Here is a 22027-nt window from a genome sequence, read left to right as displayed (position 1 = left end):
ATACTGCATATAATTCTCTATGGACACTAACATGTCATATGAGTAAAATCAGGATTAAAGTGCTGGGCTGGGAAGATAGACTGATTGGTAAAATGGATGCTGAGCTAACATGAGGATCCAAGTTCTACCCCTAGGGCCCATACTATCTAAAAAGAACTGGGCATGGCACTGTGCACTTGTAAGCTTGCAAACACAGTGCTGGGAAGGTCCACAGGAAGATCCCCCAGGCTCAGTAGCCAGGAATACTAACCTAATGGGCAAACTTCAAGTCCTAGCAACAGGATCTGATTTAAAAAAAAAAAAGATATCTATATCTAGTTATCTCATCAGGAATGACACCTGAGGTGTGTGAACCCTTACCCACACCAAAAATTCTGCTTTTAATTTTAAAAGATGTAAAGTGTTCTCATCTTTGCCTACATTACAAATAGCACTTTCTTTGTGTATACATTCATAAATAATAAAATCTAAATTTCATCCTTTAAAAACATAAAAGTCCATGCAACACAGTTTGTAAATATGATCTCTTAGCTACCATGCCTTGATTTACTTACCTCATATAGATATTGGTAAGTTAGGTCAGTAAAGACAATGCGAAAATACACAAAAATAGGAAGTGGATTTCGAGGGTCTTTGACTTTAGACACTCGAATGGCTTCTTGTACACGATTTCTGACATACAGTGCTGCTTGTGGGGATGACTTCAAGCTACTCTTCAAATAAATGGATGGGTACAGGGCTGTGCTTTCCTCCCATATCCAGAAGAGAGCATCATTTCTGTGCTTTTCTATATCAGGGCATTCTCCTTTGTAATCAGCAACTTGAAATTTATTGTTATAACAATCAGGAAAAAGATAAAAGCCCCATAAGTGATTTGGCCGAAGTGACTTTCCCAATCTTAAAGTCTCTTCCATAAAATGTCTTGCTGCCTCTTCAAACTCTTCTTTGGCCCACTTGACAGCTTCTGTGAAATTAAGTAGTATATTTTGTTGCTGGACCAACTCAATAGACTTATTCCTATAAATATCCTTGGGTTTCCAATTTCTTGCCCAGGTAGGCCGCCATTCTTCCCAATCAATGACAGCCAGGCCCACATTGTCTATTGGCATGTAATGCAAGATGTCAGTCTTAGCTACTTCCAAATGAGATTTTAGAGACACCAGCTGGGGTAGCCCTCCATTAAAAATTAATTGTGAGTCATCTATGTAAGGATAGAGACCCAGACGATCACTATAAAATATTGTGACAGGTTGACCCGTGGCACTTTTTCTGGGGCTTCCTACTAAAGAGAACAGACCAAGATCTAGTGGCTGATTAAACCTTGTGAAACAAGACTCAGTTGGGGCATTCCAGGCCCAGAGGAAAGGCACATCAGGGATAAGTGGGGGTGCCCTAAAATCCACAGTCAAGTAGCACGGAATCAGAAGGAAGACTAATAGTGTCTGGGGTAGTCCATTAGACTTAAGAAGGCTCCGAAAAAAGGAGTGTTTAAAATACAACACTCTCATTGCAGAGAATTAATTAGTATCCAATTGCTTATTTCTTCTTACACACTTTGGTCTCTCAAATATTTGGTGCAACAGGTGAGAAAAAACTGTGGGAGGTGAAAGTTTGATGACTGCTTTACATTGAACTATTGTTCTTCTTGCTTCATACTTCAGGAATGTTTTGTGACAAGTTGTATAATATATGACTAAAAAAAAAGAAATGCAGAATTTATTACAGCCAGGTTGGAAGCATTACTAAGTCCTCAACCCTGTTTACAGGCACTTTAATTTTATTTCAAAAGATGTAATCTCCTACTGTGTTTAAATCAATAAGATTTTTTTCTCTTATATATGATACAAATCTGTAACAGTTAAATCACATCTGATCCCATTGATAACTAAATGTAACTTTTCATTTTCCATTATATATATCCATCAGATGCCTTAGCAAAGACAAGTTAAAAAAAATAACTTGGACCTCAGGACCAGGTGAGAATGCCATCTTGTATCCAGGGTCTCAAAGGGACCAGTATGCCAGGAGAGCATGCAGGCTGCAGAAACAACATAGCTTCTTGAACAGGGCACCTTCAGGCCTTCATCTTCAGCCAGGAGGCAGAGCTGAGCTCCAGACCTCTGTGCACCTACCCTGCAAGAGGAGAGGTTGCCTGCAGAAAGGACTCTGACCACTGAGATTCAGGAGAGAGTTGGACTTCCAGAAGTGCTGACTGAGGCTAACAGAATCACAGGAGGAACAAGCTCCAGCCAGAGACAGCTATAACAACTAACAACTAATTACCAGATGGTGAAAGGCAAATATGAGATTCAAATATGAGAACCAAGACCACTCAGCATCATCAGAACCATGCACTCCCACCACAGTGAATGAATCCTGGATACTCCAACACACACAAAAAGAAAGATTCAGATTTAAAATCATGTCTCATGATGCTGGTAGAGGATTTTAAGAAGGACATTAATAACTTACTTACAGAAATACAGGAGAACACAGCTAAAAAGGTAGAAGGCCTTAAAGAGGAAGCAAAAAAATTCCTTGAAGAATTACAGGAAGGGGCACTTCATACTCATCAAAGGTAAAATCTTCCAAGAGGAACTCTCAATTCCGAATATCTATGCTCCAAATGCAATGGCATCCATATTCATTAAAGAAACTTTTGTAAAGCTCAAAGCACACATTGCACCTCACACAATAAGACCCACTCTCATTAACGGACAGATCATGGAAACAGAAATTAAACAGAGAGACGTTGAAACTAACACTAGTTATGAAACAAATGGATTTAACAGATATCTATAGAACATTATATCCTGAAACAAAAGGATATACCTTCTTCTCAGAACCTCATGGCACCTTCTCCAAAAACGACCATAGAATTGGTCACAAAACAGGCCTCAACAGATACAAAAATATTGAAATTATTTCATGCATCCTATCAGATCACCATGGACTAAGGCTAATCTTCAATAACAACATAAATAATAGAAAGCCAACATTCATGTGGAAACTGAACAACACTCTTCTCAATGATAGCTTGGTCAAGAAAGGAATAAAGAAAGTAATTAAATACTTTTTAGAGTTTAATGAAAATGAAGCCACAACATACCCAAATTTATGGGACACAATGAAAGCATTCCTAAGAGCAAAACTCATAGCTCTGAGCACCTCCAAAAAAAAAAATTGGAGAGAGCATACACTAGCAGCTTGATAGCACACCTAAAAGCTCTAAAACAAAAGGAAGCAAATTCACCCAACAGGAGTAGAAGGCAGGAAATAATCAAACTCAGGGCTGAAATCAACCAAGTGGAAACAAAAAGAACTATTCAAAGAATCAACCAAACAAGGATTTGTTTTGTTTTGTTTTGTTTTGTTTTGTTTTGTTTTGTTTTGTTTTGTTTTGTTTTTAAAACCCAACAAGATAGATAAATCCTTAGTCAGACTCACTAGAGCCACAGGGACAGTATCCTAATTAACAAAATCAGAAATGAAAAGGGAGACTTAACAACAGAACCTAAGGAAATCCAAAACACCATCAGATCCTACTAAAAAAGGCTGTACTCAACAAAACTGGAAAACCAGGATGAAGAGGAAAAATTTCTAGACAGATACCAGGTGCCAAAGTTAAATCAGGATCAGATTAATGACCTAAACAGTCCCATATCCCCTAAAGTAATTGAAGTAGTCATTAATAGTCTCCTAACCAAAAAAAAGCTCAGACCAGATGGGTTTTGTGCAGAATTCTGTCAGACCTTCAAAGAAGACCTAATTCTAGTTCTCCTCAAACTATTCCACAAAATAGAAGTAGAGGGAACTCTACCCAATTCATTCTACGAAGCCACAATTACTCTGATACCTAAAGCACAGAAAGAACCAACACAGAAGGAGAACTTCAGACCAATTTCCCTTATGAATATCAATGCAAAAATAAATACTCAATAAAATTCTCGCTAACCCAATCCAAGAACACATTAAAAAAATCATCCATCCTGATCAAGTAGGCTTCATTCCAGGGATGCAAGGATGGTTTAATATATGGAAATCCATCAATTTAATCTACTATATAAACAAACTCAAAGACAAAAACGACATGATCATCTTGATAGATGCTTTGAAAGCATTTCACAAAATCCAAATACAATTCATGATAAAAGTCTTGGAAAGAGCAGGAATTCAAGGCCCATACCTAAACATATTAACAGCAATATACAGCAGACCAGTAGCCAACATCAAAATAAATGGAGAGAAGTAGAAGAAATCTCACTAAAATCAGGGACTAGACAAGGATGCCCACTTTCTTCCTACCTATTCCATATAGTACTCAATGTCCTAGCCAGAGCAATTAGACAACAAAAGGAGGTCAAGGGGATATAAATTGAAAAGGAAGAAGTCAAAATATCACTATTTGCAGAAGATATGATAGCATATATAAGCGATCCTAAAAATTCTACCAGAGAACTCCTAAACCTGATAAACAGCTTCAGTGAAGTAGCTGGATATAAAATTAACTCAAACAAATCAGTGGTCATTCTCTACACAAAGGGTAAACAGGCTGAGAAAGAAATTAGGGAAATAACACCCTTCTCAATAATCACAAATAATATAAAATACCTTGGCGTGACTCTATCTAAGGAAGTGAAAGATCTGTATGATAAGAACTTCAAGTCTCTGAAGAAAGAAATTGAAGAAGATCTCAGAAGATGCACAGATCTCCCATGCTCATGGATTGGCAGGATTAATATAGTGAAAATGGCTTTCTTGCCAAAAGCAATCTACAGATTCAATGCAATTCCCATCAAAATTACAACTCAGTTCTTCATTGAGTTAGAATGGGCAATTTGCAAATTCATCTGGAATAACAAAAAACCTAGGATAGCAAAAACTATTCTCAGCAATAAAAGAACCTCTAGTAGAACCACCATGCCTGACATTAAGGTGTACTACAGAGCAATTGTGACAAAAAAAAAAAAAAAAAAAAAAAAAAAAACCAACAAACAAACAAAAAAACTGCATGGTACTGGTACAGAGACAGACAGGTAGATCAATAGAATAGAATTGAAGACCCAGAAATGAACCCACACACCTATGGTCACTTGATCTTTGACAAGGGAGTGTAAACCATATAGTGGAAAAAAGATAGCATTTTCAACAAATGGTGCTGGCAAATTGGTGGTTATCATGTAGAAGAATAAAAATTGATCCATTCTTATCTTCTTGCTCAAGTCTAAGTGGATTAAGGAACTCCACATAAAACCAGAGACACTGAAACTTATAGAGGAGAAAGTGGGGAAAACCCTCAAAGATATGCCAACAGGGGGAAAAATTTCTGAACAGAACAACAATGCCTTGTGCTGTAAGACTGAGTATCAACAAATGGAACCTCATAAAACTGCAAAGCTTCTGTAAGGCAAAAGACACTATTAATAAGACAAAAAGGCCACAAACAAATTGGGAAAGGATATTTACCAATCCTAAATCAGATAGGGGACTAATATCCAATATATATATATATATATATATATATATATATATATATATATATATATATATATTTCAAGAAGATGGACTCCAGAAAAATCAAATAACCCTATTAAAAATGGGGTACAGAGCTAAACAAAGAATTCTCAACTGCGGAATACCGAATGGATGAGAAGCACTTGAAAAAAATGTTCAACATCCTTAATCATCAGGGAAATGCAAATCAGAACAACTTTGAGATTCTACCTCACACCAGTCAGAATGGCTAAGATCAAAAATTCAGTTGATAGCAGATGCTGGCAAGGATGTGGAGAAAGGGGGACTCTCCTCCATTTTTGGTAGTATTGCAAGCTGGTACAACCACTCTGGAAATCAGTTTGGTGGTTCCTCTGAAAATTGGACATAGTACTACCGGAAGATCCAGCAATACCTCTCCTGGGCATATACCCAGAAGATTTTCCAACTTATAATTAGGACACATGCTCCACTGAGTTCATAGCAGCCATATTTATAATAGCCAGAAGCTGGAAAGAACCCAGATGTCCCTCAACAGAGGAATGTACACAGAAAATGTGGTACATTTACACAATGGAGTACTATTCAGCAATTAAAATCAATGAATTTATGAAATCCTTAGGCAAATGGATGGATCTGGAGAATATCATCCTGAGTGAGGTAATCTAGTCACAAAAGAACACACATGATATGAACTCACTGATAAGTGGATATTAACCCAGAAACTTAGACTACCCAAGATATAATTTGCAAGACACATGAAACTCAATAAGAAGGAAGAGCAAAGTGTGAATACTTCATTCCTTCTGAGAATGGGAAAAAAAATACCTTTGGAGGGAGTTACAGAAACAAACTTCAGAGCTGAGATGGAAGGAAGGACCATCCAGAGACTGCCCCACCCGGGAATCCATCCCATATACAACCACCAAACCCAGTCACTATTGCATATGCCAGCAATATTTTGACCCTGTTATAGCTATCTCTTGTAAGGCTATGCCTGTGCCTGGAAAATACAGAAGTGGATGCTCACAGTCATCACTTGGATGGAACACAGGGCCCCTAACGAAAGAACTAGAGAAAGTACCCAAGGAGCTAAAGGGGTCTGCAACTCTATAAGAGAATCAATGATATGAACTAACCAGTAACCCCCAGAACTGTGTCTCTTGTTGCATATGTAGCAGAGGATGGCCTAGTTGGCCATCAATAGGAGGAGAGGCCCTTGGTCTTGTGAAGATCATATGCCCCAGTACGGCCAGGAAGCAGGAGTGGGTGGGTTGGGTAGCAGGGCAGGTGGAGGGTATAGGGGAATTTCAGGATAGCATTTGAAATGTAAATGAAGAAAATATCTAAAAAAAAAAAAAAGTTCTTGGTTATCAGTTTTGAAAGCCCACTCTTGTCACATAGGCCAAATTTTGAAAACAACTTCTCACTTCCTTGAACATGTTTGCCTTGTCATGACTCGTTTGCGTGTGTAACTTAATGGATGATATTGGGAACTAAACCCAAGGTCTTGCACATGCTAAGCAAATACTGGTACTTCTAAGTTAGTGCCAGTGGCTGTTTGCTTGAACAAGGCTTTATTAAGCTCCTTTGGCTGACCTGTAACTGGGGATCATTCATTCTCAGCCTCCTGAGCATTTGGCATTAGGGCTGTGTGCCACCATTCTGGCTCACAATTCTTTCCCCCTGTACTTGTTTTAATAACAGCAAGGGAGAAAACTAAAGTCAGTTTTTATGTAGGTAATAACTTAGACTAGTTTAAGAACCCCTTAGAACACTGCTAGGCCAAATCTTAAAAAACGCCCACTTGTTGTTAAAATAGCAAGCTACTTTATGTCTTTACAAAGGGAATTGACTAACTTACCTTATTAAAAATCAATGAATTTTAAACATTAAATAGGGTTTGATAACCAAATTTGCATTTTTATTCATAGGTAAACTGAAAAATTATTTGTAGTTTGTCACATAATGGATGTGTCTGAGCCAGGAACCAAGAGATTAAGTTGCATGTATTCCAGCATTTAGTACTTGGAAAACTTACGACTTCTAACACACATTTAATATTTTTATGTTAGGAGGATGTACTGGCTAGTTTTGTGTCAACTTGACACAGCTGGAGTTATCACAGAGAAAGGAGCTTCAGTTGAGGAAATGCCTCCATGAGGTCCAACTGTAAGGCATTTTCTCAATTAGTGATCAAGGGGGAAAGGCCCTTGTGGGTGGGACCATTTCAGGGCTGGCAGTCTTGGTTCTATAAGAGAGTAGGCTGAGCAAGCCAGGGGAGGCAAGCCAGTGAAGAACATCCCTCCATGGCCTCTGTATCAGCTCCTGCTTTCTGACCTGTTTGAGTTCCAGTCCTGACTTCCTTTGGTGATAAACAGCAGCATGGAAGTGTAAGCCGAATAAACCCTTTTCTCCCCAACTTGCATCTTGGTCATGATGTTTGTGCAGGAATAGAAACCCTGACTAAGACAAATACCAACAGAGTGGGGTATTCCTGTGACAACCTGACCATGTTTTGGGGAGGACTGTGGAAGAACTTTGGAACTTTGGGCTTAAAGATCCATCCGTTGTTAAGAGCTCTGTCGGATGTTGTGTAGGAGCTTGGAAGATAATGTTGAGAACACTGCAGAAGATGGAGGTCTGGTTTGTGACATTTCAGAGGGAAAATAAAGATTCTTTTCAGGGCCATTGCTGTTTTGAATGTGAAGATTCTGTAGTTCTGGTTAGCTGGGGCTGAAGAATCAGCTGTGATTAACAAGATACCAGAACTACCAAAGCAAAAACTTTGCATTACTGGGACTATTGATGCTGGTTAGCTGGAGCTAAGAAATTAGCAGTGATTAAGAAGAGACCAGCATCATTGAGGTGACATCTTCTGGGAACTGTTTTCTGAAAGTACAAAGAGGCTGTGTTCCAGAGATGGCCAAGGTTGTACTCCTGCTGCAGCAGGACTTGGTAATATGTAAGGGTCACCCAGGTGGTACTGGTTTTGAAGGCATGAAGGGGTCACGCAAAGCAGCTGAGGCGCGGCACTCTTTGAGGCCACGGAAGGCCATTGGTGAAGGTGCAGCCTCAGTTGCAATTGAAGGCCCAGGACTGAAGGGGTCATGCAGTATTTTGGAGATGCCAGTACCATGAGATGACCACCAAGAGCAGCAGCAGCAGTTGAGTACAGGCATCTGGAGCCTAGAGGATGACGCATGTGCTACAAAGGGCCTGGCTGGAGAAGTGACCCAAGCCCTTGGAGGAGCCCAGAAGGTCGTAGAGTTGGATCCCAGACATTGGACGGTTGGAGATTGACTTTTGCTTTTGATTGTGACTGTGCCCTGATATTTTCCCTCTTGAAGGAAGAAACTGTTTTAGTGGAGCCCACAGTTAAGAGACTTTTAATTGTAAAAAGACTTTGGATTTTAAAAGAGATGGATATTTTAAAGAGATTGAAATTTTAAGAATATGTAAAGACTGTGGGACTTTTAAAGTTATTTAGAATGGGGATGAATAAGATTGTAAGGGTTGAGGCTTACTAGTGATGTTTTTGTGTGTCAAGTTGACAAGGGGTCAATTGTACTGGCTAGTTTTGTGTCAACTTGACACAGCTGGAGTTATCACAGAGAAAGGAGCTTCAGTTGAGGAAATGCCTCCATGAGTTCCAACTGTAAGGCATTTTCTCAATTAGTGATCAAGGGGGAAAGGCCCTTGTGGGTGGGACCATCTCAGGGCTGGTAGTCTTGGTTCTATAAGAAAGCAGGCTGAGCAAGCCAGGTGAAGCAAGCCAGTAAAGAACATCCCTCCATGGCCTCTGTATCAGCTCCTGCTTCCTGACCTGTTTGAGTTCCAGTCCTGACTTCCTTTGGTGATAAACAGCAGCATGGAAGTGTAAGCCGAATAAACCCTTTTCTCCCCAACTTGCATCTTGGTCATGATGTTTGTGCAGGAATAGAAACCCTGACTAAGACAGAGGAAAATATGGCTTTCCATATAATTATGTTGCTAGTATTCTTCTATGGGATATGGGAGTAATCATTGTATTCTTCTTGGTAGGAATGTTGTTCTTATCATAGTAAATTATCCACTCATCCTCATTGTTGAAAAATAACCTCAAAAAATAATCAAATAAAAGGAAATCTTAACCTTCATTACTCTTGTGTTTTAAACACAGGTATCATCTCCTCATGTTGGGACAGGTGATGTCTCTAAGGAGTCCATTAAACTCTGCCAGACGTCCCTGTGTAAGAGGTAGAAAATCTTAACATAAAATAAAAGATCAAAGTAATTCATGCCGTGTCAACATCAATGAGTGAATGACAGTAGGTAGGAGAAAGAAATAGAGTGAAAGTTTAGGATTCTAGGAACACCAAAATGAGACAGACACGAGCATTAGCCATTGAAAGACATTTAGGGTGTTTCCATTTGTTGTCTATTGTTAATAGGGTGGCTTGTAAGATTGTTGAGCAAATATCTGTGAAATAGCTGTCAAATCCCTTGGTCAAGGTGTCATATAGTCCCAAGAAATGATATACCAGAGTCATATAACAGATTTAGTTTTAGATTTTTTTTTTGAAGATTCTCTACACTGATTTTTTTTTGAAGATTCTTCATACTGATTTTCAGAGTGAATGAACGGAATTGCATCCCTAATGACCGTCAATGAGGGTTCCCCTTTTTTCCACAATTTCCAAACCTGAATTAATTTTCTGTTATTGACCATAGCTATTCTGACTGGGGTAAGATGAAATCATAGGCAATTTAATTTGTATTTTCCTAGTTACTAAGGATAATTAGCAACTTTTGAGGTATTTTTGGCCATTTTTATTTCCTCTATGGAGAAGTCTGTTGATATCTCTAGCCCACATTTAAACTGGGTACTTTGTTTTCTTGATTCATTGCTTTTTGATATTTTGGATATTAATTCTCTGTCAGATGTATAACTATTAAAAAGTCTCCCTCTGTGAGTTTATTCTTTACTATATTGATTGTTTCGTCAGCTTTACTGAAGCTTTTCAGGTTTATAAGTTCCAAGTTGTCCAACGTTGGCCTTAGTTCTTTCGCAAATGGAGTCCTTTGCAGAACGTCCTTCTCTACTCCTGTATCTTGTAGTGTAGTGTCTGTGTTTTCTTCTAGCAGATTTAGACCTCAATTCAAATAGAGATCTTTGATCTACTTGGAACTAATTATTGTGCAGGGGGGGGGGGTTGACATGAGTCACCTGCAGTTCCATGCTGCAAATTCTCAGATGTGAGTATATCACATGGGATTACCAGAAAATAACAAAGAAAATATAAAGGGTCCTGGGGGGGGTGGGTGGGGGGAATAACAGAATGCAAGTGACATTAAGTGGGAAATTGAATAACAGGGACAGAAGCCCAACTGGAGAGTAAGGAAGATGATAAATACACAAGAAAAGGCGGGCAGGGGGGGGGGGAGAGACAAATAACACCAAGGTTGTTTGATAAAGCCTCAAGGAATCACATTATTTTATATCTACCAGTAACAGACATGAGAAACATCCTTTGGATATTTGGTCGAGTTAGTCTCCAAGTAACTCTAAAAACAATATATGTTATAGATGTAGCTCTGTTGCTGCTCATGGGTAGAGACTGATCCCTGTTGCTGAAGACACTGCATACTTAAGGCACAGGACTCAAATGATTTGAGCAGGACCTGACCTGAAAGCCTCTTTCATATGGTCTATCTTCCCTGGTTCCAGAAAATATTATGCAAGCTGAAGAGAAGAAAGCAATTAACATTCCTATCCAGCTGCACCCTTGTGAATCATGGCAATTATGAGCATGGTAAAATATGTACAATGGTACAATAAGTGGCACTCATATGTCAGTGCCAACCTACAGCTATATCATTGGATTTAAGATGTACTCAATAGGAGGGAAATCATGACTGGTATGGAAAACTGAGCCAGCTTCCCCAGGGCTTGTGAAAACCTTGTGGACCTTAGAAGAACCTACTACTGCCACTTTTCTAGACTAGTTAATTTTTTACTACATTCTAGATCTTATCCCTATACCCACAGATAAGGGTAGCTACCACCCCTCAGCAAAGAAGCTCCTCTGTACAGCAAATGGAGATTATCACAGACAACCACATTGGGACTTAATGTGGAGGTCAACAGATTGTGGACAGTTCAACTCCAGTGAATACACCTGTATTATAGCCCCAGCATTCCTCCAGTTCAAGGATCGTCATGGAAGAGGGGCCATAAAGATCACAAGAACCAATACATGGCTCATAGATACCAGAACGTCTGGTCTAAAAAGTTTTTCCCAGAAATGTCTGAATAAACTAGACTATGACAATATCAGTGGTCATATTAATGAGGAAGAGAAAATTTCACAGTGCCACACCCTTAAAAAAAAACTTCAAGATTTTGACTGCTAACAGAAGGAAAAATTTCCTCTCCCAAGCCAGCCTTAGCTCCTTTTTTAGTTATTCAATACAAAGTGATCAACCTTGAAACCATATACACACATACAAACAAATCACGAAACAAAAAACTGGCACAGTAGGTTGGGTTTATATGTATGTGCACACACAAACACACATATATGTACATGTGATATATACTAAAGAAATACATTTAAGATATATATTAAATATATATTAAATAGTATAGACTTCTAAACTCTTTAAATAGATAACAATATATATATATATATATACATAATATTAAAGAATTATTTATAATTATATACACACATATAAGGCTACCATATATATTTAGGGCTACCATATATATTTAGGGGCTACCATATATAAAAAGAGGCTATCACTAACTTGAGAGTAGGGTTCATGAGAGAACTTGAGGGAGGGTAGGTGGAGGAGCTGGAGGAAGGAAAGGGAACAGATAAAGTAATTCTATTTCAATTAAAAATATTTTTAAAAAATAAGTTTTAAAAGCTTAACTAATTTCATCCCAGGTAACAAATGGCCTTATGCTTCTTATCAACTAGGTAGAACATGCCTACTTGGGAAAAAAGAAAGAAAATTCAAATACTCCAAATTCTAAAACATTTTGAGTACCAACATGAATCCACATGTGGGAAATTCTATACCATTAAAATGTGTTTCATGAATTAAAACATTTTTAAGTTCTGTATAAAAATTTACCTTCACCTAGGTATATATAAAATAACAAAATTTCATGTTTCTTTATCCCCTTCCCCTCATTCTTTAGGGTTGTACAGTTCTAAGAGCAACTGTACATGATAAAGGCCCAGTTCCTAGACTTTGGAAGCTCCACAGCATCAGAGGCAGTTTTTACTACATCTGACTTATATCTACAAATATCAAAGGACTCATTCTTTCAAATGAAAAAACGGAAATAAAAATCTATGTGAGAGTAGACTCCAGTATTTTGTCCTTATATGCTATTGACACGGGGTACAGAGTACTAAAGTGTTCTTTCTTTCAACACAAAGATAGATACCTACCTTTAAGCATTACAGTTTTAGACAAACTTATTTTTAAAAAAATTAAAAGGAAGAGAAAGATGGCTCTTACAGAAGAGCCAAGTTCAGTGCCCAGGACTAACATGTGGCTCACAACTGCCTGTAACTTCAGGTTCGGGTGATCTAACTCTCTCTTCTGACCTCCATGGATACTGCACTCATATATAGACATACACAAACACATGTACACACACACATGCAAACACGTGTGAGTGCACATACTTGCACACACATAATTCAAAATAAAGCTTGTTTTTAAAGATAAGCAGAAAATAAAAGCAGAGAAAGGTGCAAGTTTTTCTGAAAACAAGTATATTTCCTAACAATTTTTTTCTTGAAACATATTTTATAGATAATTTGGCCAGAATTCACAAACTTGATTCAACAAGAAAAGTTAGTATAATGTTACATTTCTACCGTCTTCTCTATTTGACTTCTTATTCTTCTTCTTCATCTTCAGTGTTTTGTATGTTTGACTTAACTTTCTGAACACTGCTCCAAATATGTATGGAAAGTCGAGAGATCCTCAAAGCCCAAGATGTTGTAGTTCTATATCTACCATGGACAACTAGATGGCAGAAGCTTTACTCACACAACTAAAGTCATTATAGGAAAAAAGATGTGGCAATTACAGACACAGAACTAGACAATCATTCTCCCCAAACCAGAACTGCCTTTTCTCTATTAGATCACAGTATAGAAAGAAAAGTAGGTAACTTACTATTGAAATAAATGAGTTTTCCTCTAGTGTCTCTGTAGGTCAGAAGTGCTTCCAGTTTATTGGTTGTGTGGTAAGGATAAGGCAGCCCTTTGACCAAAGAAAGAATGTTTTGCAATGTTTCTTTATGATAGGGCAGAAAGACCAGTATTTCTGTGTGTGGCATGTGAGTCGCGGTTTGCGTTTGGTGGCAGGGAAGATTAGCAAGAATGGGATATTATGAAAAGAATGTTGTAAATTTTTTGATTAGTGTTTGAAATGAGTCCCAGGGTCCAGTCGTAAAGGCAGATCCCATTGGCTATCTTCTTGACTTGCTAAGCATTTTAGCTTACTGACAGATAAATGTCTACATTTTATTACATTTTATTTCCTTTGGGAAAAAAGATTAGCATTTACTGTGTAAGCAAATGTAATTTCTCTTTTAAAAATCTTAGAATGAATGTTTTTAAAATGTCAATCAAAGTAGTGCTTGGCTTGTTGTTATTGGAAAAAAATAGTATTTTGGATCATGCTCCTTTTGTTGAGGTGGTGCCATAGGTAAACAGCGGTAGCCAGGGATATGTGCTGAAAATTCCAGCACAAAGTACTCTTACACAAAGGAACACTGTCTTTATACCATCAAGCCTCACACACACACACACACACACACACACACACACACACACACACAAAATGTTCCACTCAAATTATCACTCTGTACCTGGTGAGATACTTTAAATGGACTCTGAGGAGAGAGGTAACCTTCCCTTTCCATGTCTGCAGAATATTTCTTATCTTTCACTTGCACCAAATAACTCTTCCCTCATCTCGATGGATTCTACCTTATATCAAAGCATATATTCATCTCTTGCTTGAAACCTTAATCATTGTGTTGAACGTAGTCTATTTGGGGGCTATTACAATGAAGTATTATAGCTTGAGGCCTGGAGAGATGTTTCAACAATTAAAAGCACATCCTATACCTCTGAAACACCTATTTCAGTTCTGGGCACCATATGAGTTGTCTCGTGACCACAGACTTCTGGACTCCACAGGCACCTGCACACATGTTGCAAACATCCACAAACACACATATATACATGCAAATAAACCTTAAAAATTACAGACTCAATAAGAAAAGCTTGATTTTAGATAATGGAGTTCCAAGGTTAAGGTACAAGCCACTCTCACATGCTGGTAAGAACAGGCAAGTACTCTGTGGCCTGGCTTACATGGTGGGACTCATCCCATCTGTGAGAGCTCTGATTTCATAGTCATCACTTAACAAATGGCAGCCACATCTAAATGTCTCCTTGAGAGTTAAGTTTCTGTACATACATACATACATACATACATACATACATACATTTATATGTATGTATGGGGGTGAGATATGAGCTTTCCACCAACATTTTAAACATTAAATGGATATAAATTTACATAAGCAATATTATTTCCTTAGTAAAAGTTGCTTTTGTCCTTAGACAAAAACAAAGAAAAACAACAACAAAAAAAAACTTGCTTCTTAGAAGCCACAAACTTAGAAGATACCTTTAAGATACACATACTAACCTAATCCTATATTTTAATAATTGTCCCAACTGCCAACTAACAGTATGTTGTGATACGATATTAGAATGCTTGTGTCATGAAAAGGAACTAGAAACACTTGGCTGGTGATGCCAGTACATGAGCCTGTAGCAAGAATAGAATAAATGCTATTTCATCTTTGGAATCATAAACCCCAATGTATGTGGTTAGAGTAGAGAGTATCTCGAGAAAAATGTGAGGCTTGTGAATCCCTAGGTCAAGATACAAAAGCAAATTAACCAGAAATCTGAATCTAGAGCCGTGCCTCTCAACCTTACTAGTGCTGCGACGCTTTAATACAGTTCCTCATGCTGTGACCCCTCCTAACAATAAAAGTATTTCATTGCCACTGTTATGAATCATAATGCAAATATCTGATATGAGCATTATCCGCTATGCTACCTGGAGGCAGGATTCGTGACCCACAGGTTGAGAGCTGTGCTTAAGAGGCTGCAGAGCTATTGAGGGTGACAGCAGCACACACAATCTCCATACAAGACTCTGCCAAGGCAGTCAGAAAAGAGAGAAGAAACAGCACGTTAACTAAAAAAAAAAAAAACCAAACAAACAAAAACAAACAAACAAACAAACAAACACTTGCTTTGCCAGAGCTAGAGCTCTTGGCTGACAGCTGGGTACACACCCACAAATTCAGATGGCATTCACAAACTACAGGTAGCTTTGCCTGCACTTTTGATCAGCTAGCTGTACACCAAGTTTCCCACAACCCTTTCATTGTATTTTTTTTTGTTTGTTTGTTTTTTTCATGAACAATTTCCAGGACTGGAGGAAACAGGCTTAACAGTCAGCCATACAAAATGCTACAGAGGACAGAGAGAGATCTATGGAATAAGAGCTGGGTAGAGCAGTCAGAACTTCATGCTCTCTCTAGGCAAATATCCATTGAGGACTTTCTGCATGAAACCTCTAAAAGTTTGTCCTTTCTGATTTTAAGGGAGGCTTCATTGTATTGGCATGATGGAACCATTGACGAATATGTCAAAATAAGGTTACACAAGTACAGTGTGTCCTGATGCCTGTGAGTCAGGAGAGAAATGCCAAGCAAGGCCTGTTGTTCTTCAGCCACATTTACACAGTTCCAACATGCACAGTGCCAGGCAAGCAATTTCTGAGAAAAGAAGTCTTATGACCTCTTATCAGATAATGGGAAGGCAGAAAATCTATGAACAATTTGATAACAAAGTTCAGGGCAGTTAAAGTTCCTATGACATGCCTGGGAGAAGAGAAAATTCTCAAATTAAGGAGGGAATTGTGGATCAGGATCTATAGTTGAGAACCAAATTTATATATAATAATAGTTTAGTTATATAATAATGTTTGTATATTAAGTGCAAAATATATATTGTTAGTGTAAAATGGATTCAAATCACTTTGATAGATAAAAATCTACATAGTGCAACACACATGTTTTTAATTATAAAAGTGGCCATATTCTAATTAATTGGTCAAAGGCAAATTACTTCTAACTTGTTCTCTCAACAACCAGAATAAAACCCTTACCTGCCTTAATGCTTAATACTTAAGGAATGTCTGTAAATACCTTAACCACCACTTAAATATTCTAGGTTAGGACCAACATTGAAATAAGACCAAATGTCAATGATACCTTGCCCAAATATTTAACTTCATTATACTTTTGAGCTTTTCTTTCTTTAACTATAAAACATGGGTGATTGATAAGTAGCACACCGGTTTCTTTCTGACAGTGCAGGAAAATAGTGTACACAAAACAGGCATAAAACTTCTGGAGGGGTTCAAAACACACCATCTTGAAACACAATGCTTGCTGTTTGGGAGGAACTAAAGAGCCTTTAGATGGACTAAGCAAAAGCAGCCAAGGAACGGGCTCTCTACCTCCCCCTGGAGTTGATGCTTCTTGTGTGCTGACAGACAGGCTCTCTGACCTGCCCCAGGAGATGATGCTCCATCTCATGTGCTGAGGAACAGGCTCTCTAGCCACCCCAGGAGATAACACTTTTCATGTGCTGAGTACCCTCCCCTGTACATGGAAAAGAAGGAAATCTATAGCTGGGGAATGCAAGCAGAAGCTAAAATGAGTTTGCACAATCAAACCTTTGGTATGTTCTTATCAGCTAGATTTCCCCACATACATCCTAGGCCGTAAGTTCCTCCTGCAAGCTTTTCCTATGTCTTGATAGTTTTTCATAATTTTTTGTTGTTGTTGTTTAAGATGTATATTAAGATCTTGGATACTTTTTTTTCTTTGAATTTCTCCTGTGCTCATGAAAATTCCAAGCAAATTTTGTTTGTTTTGCTCATCTCTACCTATTCGTTCAATGTATTGGCCCAAGTCACAGAACTTCAGAGAAATGGGATTTCACCAGGATGGAACACCACTGGCCAGAGTATCCTGCTTACACCTAAAGCTCCAGCTGACATCTTGAAGACATCAGTGTCAGGCAATGGCAAGAAGTTTTTATATAAGCCTCTCAAATATCTACCTATGAAGTGTGGACAGTTAAATTAAAACGTTCACTAGAACATGCTCACTGGGGAGCAAGGAGATGATACCAATTCACTATTCCATATAGGATTTTGGAGTCTGTCATGCTCATACTAGTATTTGAAACTTAGGGAGGTTTAATTTTTCTGATAGTCCTATTACAAGTGCGCATGAAATGCTAATGTTTCAAATTATTCCTTTTCTTTCTAAAGCTCACAATTTATCCACCATCAAGCCCATACCTGGGAAAATGAAAAGTCTTGAAAATAAAGGAATTGACAATTGTTGTTGTACACAGCTGGAAACTGACCCCTTGCTTTCTTTTTCCACCCAGTTGGCAAGCTTACTTTCCTGACTATTATTATTCACATTCAGGGATATCGGGGGGGGGGGGGGAGATACTTAAGGTTGTCGAACAATTGGCAGATGGTTCATACCCTCAGCCAGAAAATCATCTTGCCGTCTATTTGATTTGACTCATTGGTCTGCACTTATGTCTCACTGAATAAGATACACATACAAGTAGATGAGGAGTAAGGAGCTGAAACATAATTAATTCTGCTCCAGTATTCGCTTTCTGGCCACATTATTTGCTGTTTCCCTAACTGTAAATATAATAAACGTTCAGAATGAAACCCTCTTGCCCTTATGAGGTATCAGAGTGCCCTGACATTTCACATGGTCATAGACACCTATCTCCTACATTCAGCTACTCACAACTGTTAAGTTATGGCCTGCGTGCTCAGTGGATGGACTAAATGTAATCCAAGTATGCATGCTGACACTGTGATCATGGCAAAGATACTAGTAATGGACTATTGACATATCGTTATGGATTGGCTTTAACTAAGAAACTCATTTTTTTAAATCACGAGTAAGCTATTTCTTCACAATAACTATTTTATACTCAAAATAATTTTATAACTGATTGTTGAGGTCTTGCTGTCTATTTTAATGATAACTGTGGGCTCCCAAGAGCTATATTCTGCACATAGACTCAAGTGACCCTGCCCCCAAGTTATTTCTGATAGCTAAATAAAGATGCCCACAGCCAATAGGTAGGCAGAAGAGACATATGTGGAGTTTAGGTATCCTGGGCTTGGAGCTAGAGGAGGACCATGAGGAGAAGAATTTGGAGGTAGAAGGAGAAGTCACCATGAGTTAGGTGAGTCATGAAAATGTGACCCTGAGAACTGGCCAATTAGAGTAAAGAGCAGCCCAGAAGAAATATAGTATGTAATAACTTGAGGTTATCAATAGGAAAATAGATTCTAATAGCGTAGAGGGTAGATATTTGCCCAGTGCCTGTACTGTTTAAGGCTAATAGTAAATATAAGAGTTGTGTATGTCTTTTATCAAGGAAATAAATGGTCAAAGGAAGAGTAGAAACCTCGGGTCTGGATTAAAATTTTCTACAGCAACTGATAACATCCTTAATAATCCTGGCAAGCCATACAATTAAACATAAAATTTAAAAATGCTTATAGAGAAAAATTCCAGTCATGAAATAAACTTAAATAACCAAAATGAGCCTTTATGAAAATGAAAATTTTTGTTATGAAGCAGAAATACTTTGGGGGACTTTATACTTAGTGCCTCCAAACCTGCCATTCCCTGATTGAATGGACTATCTAGGCACTTGAGTTAACAATTAGATGCTAAGACTTGCAACATAAAAGAACTAGCTAGTGTATTTGGGACATACTATATATGAATAAAGTATATTCTTTTCATCACTTTCAACCAAGAATTCAAGCAGATATCAAGAAGCTTAGGAAATATCATGCAGTATTACCTTGCTGGAAAAGACCTTATGCAGAACTCCTCACCACCTGCACTTTCATTATAGTAAAAAATACTCCTCCTGTGTTCATGTGAACCATGGCCTAGCTAGACTCACCAACATACCCAGAACAGATGGAATACCATCTCCACAGGTGACCTCATAGAAAGGATTTCAGAGTCAGCTCAAAGTCCTAGAAGCAGATGACATCACAAAGTAGACAGATTTTTCCCAAAACAACACATCAAGAAACTACTTCCTTCACTATTTTGTCTCTTTTAGACTCTCCCTTCCTTGAGAAAGAAAATGCTTTTTTAAAAAAATACAAATCTTCCTCTTTCTTTCTCTCTCCTTAACCTTTGATCTTCTGGGATAGGCTTTGTTTCAAATTTATCTTTCCTATCAGCCTGATGGTTTTCTTAAGTGAAGCACAATTATTATACTGCCATACAACCGTTGTCTAGATTTTTGTCATATTACATGATCAGTCTGATTGTTGCCATATAATCTAGATAGTATCAAAAATCTTAACTACAGTAGTCTCTACAAATATGATTATCAAGTAAACTCATGAAAGAAGATGGATGAAGGGATGGTATCTATGACCAGACAAGAAAACCCCACTATCTTTCCTGTGAGTGAGATCCTAATTCCTGGGAAAAAAAAAAAACTCCATAAAAGATTATTGAATGTTTCTTGCTTATGGTCCAAAATTGTCACCTTGTAGATATAACTACTCAACACAGAGGAGCATGGACAGTCTCTGTGAGAAAATACTGTTTTCACTATGGATTATATGACATGAAGTATCTATTTTTTTGCATGTGAACAGAAGACACTAGCACTATCCATCTGACAATTGAGATTCAACCATTTTATTGGGCTGACATATTCAAAAGACTACAAGATAAATCTATTGAATTTGGGGCAGTGTGCTTACATTTTCTTTTTTCAGTGTATTTTCTCCTAATGTCCATCCTCCCCTTTGCAGAGCTCTTACTACTGAGTCACTAATCAGATTCTTTTTGCCAGACATTAATTCAGCTTTACCTTTAAGATAACTTACACTGGAGTTTTAGACAGAGGAAATGAAGGGCTTCAGAACACTCCACCACAGATTACATCACTTAGGTGTATTAGGTATTGTATTAGTCAGGGTTCTCTAGAGTCACAGAACATATGGAATGAACTTATGGAAATTATTGGAATGACTTACAATCTGCCGTCCAACTAGCCCAACAATGGGCAGCTGTGAATGAGAAGTCCAAGAAACATGTTTAGTTCCATGAGGCTAGGTGTTTCAGCTGGTCCTCAGTAGTATAAGCTAGAATCCTGAAGCAGGTTCTAACAGATGTGCTGACAAGTAAGTGCAAGCAGGCAAAAAAGAACAAACACTCCCTTTTCTCACTGTCCTTTTGGAGGCCTCCAGCAGAAGGTATGGCTCAGATAAAAGGTGTGTACCACCACACCTGGACTAGGAACTTGCACTGTCTCATGCTGGCCTTGAACTCAGAGATCTTCTTGCTCTGTCTCCTTGGAATAAAGGCATGTACTACCTTACCTGGGCCTAAGTTTTTCATGGCCAGTATGCCTCAATTCTGAACACAGACATGTGTTCCATTTCTGTATTGTAGATCATTCCAGATGTAGTCAACTTGACAAGCAAGAATAGCCATCACAGGTATTTTGAGCTAGTGATGTGCTAACAAAGGAACAATAAATGTGAGGAGGACTCCCCAACAAACCAAATTCCACCTGTATAGAAAAACATTCTTGGGGAGGGGGGTGGAGAAGAGACAATACAGAGCACTTGACACTTTAGGTATTGGCTAAAATGCATCAGTTAAGTAAGCCTAGCAATCAGACCCTCCCACTTCCCTTCAATTCCACCATACATTTTACTTTCTCAAAAACTCTTATACCCTACAAGCTAGAACTCCCATTTCCCTTCATATTTTCACTTTCCACAGTTTAGAATGCTTTATGTTTAAAGTTGAAAAGCTCTTGATACTAGTTGCCTCTTTGCTTCTTTTGATCTTATCTCATAGTCTTCTTTGTATCTGTATAAGTATTACATAAGCTCCTAGGTCCTTTCTCTAGCTCCTTCATTGGTGACCCTATGCTCAGCCCAATGGGTATCTGTGAGTACCCACTTCTGTATTTGTCAGGCACTGGCAGAGCTTCTCAGGAGAGAGCTATATCTGGCTCCTGTCAGCAAGCACTTGTTGACATCCACAACAGTGTCTGGGTTTGTTGATTGTAAATGGGATGGATTCCCCAGGTGAGTCCGTCTCTAGATTGTTATTTATTCAGTCTCTACTCTCACTTTGTCTCTGTAACTTCTTCCATGGGTGTTTTGTTCCCTCGTTCTAATATGGATAGAAGTATCTACACTATGGTCTTCCTTCTTCTTGAGATTTATGTGGTGTGTGAATTGTATTTGGGGTATTCTGAGCTTCTGGGCTTCTGGGCTCATATCCATTTATCAGTGAGTGCATATGATGTGTGTTCTT

At 38.3% G+C, this 22027-nt stretch overlaps 1 protein-coding gene across 2 annotated transcripts in view; it reads right to left on the bottom strand.

Annotated features, from left to right (window-relative positions):
- The window catches only part of Hyal5 (hyaluronoglucosaminidase 5), a 34023-nt gene extending 14322 nt beyond the window's left edge, over positions 1–19701 (bottom strand). Inside the window, exons 1-2 of one of the 2 annotated variants that reach the window (XM_006505187.2) lie at positions 19640–19701; positions 555–1693 (exon numbers count right to left, since the gene is read on the bottom strand). In XM_006505187.2, coding sequence (XP_006505250.1) covers positions 555–1508 — 954 coding nt within the window. In that variant the 5' untranslated portion in view covers positions 1509–1693; positions 19640–19701. Of the gene's footprint in view, positions 1–554; positions 1694–19526 lie in introns of both variants that reach the window. The other variant, NM_028957.2, reaches the window with a different exon arrangement.
- Positions 19702–22027: the final 2326 nt, after the last annotated feature.

The sequence above is a fragment of the Mus musculus genome, chromosome 6, assembly GCF_000001635.26.
Source record: "Mus musculus strain C57BL/6J chromosome 6, GRCm38.p6 C57BL/6J".
NCBI lineage: Eukaryota > Metazoa > Chordata > Mammalia > Rodentia > Muridae > Mus > Mus musculus.
Note: the sequence above shows the minus strand (reverse complement) of the source record. Positions and strands in the feature narration are given on the sequence as shown.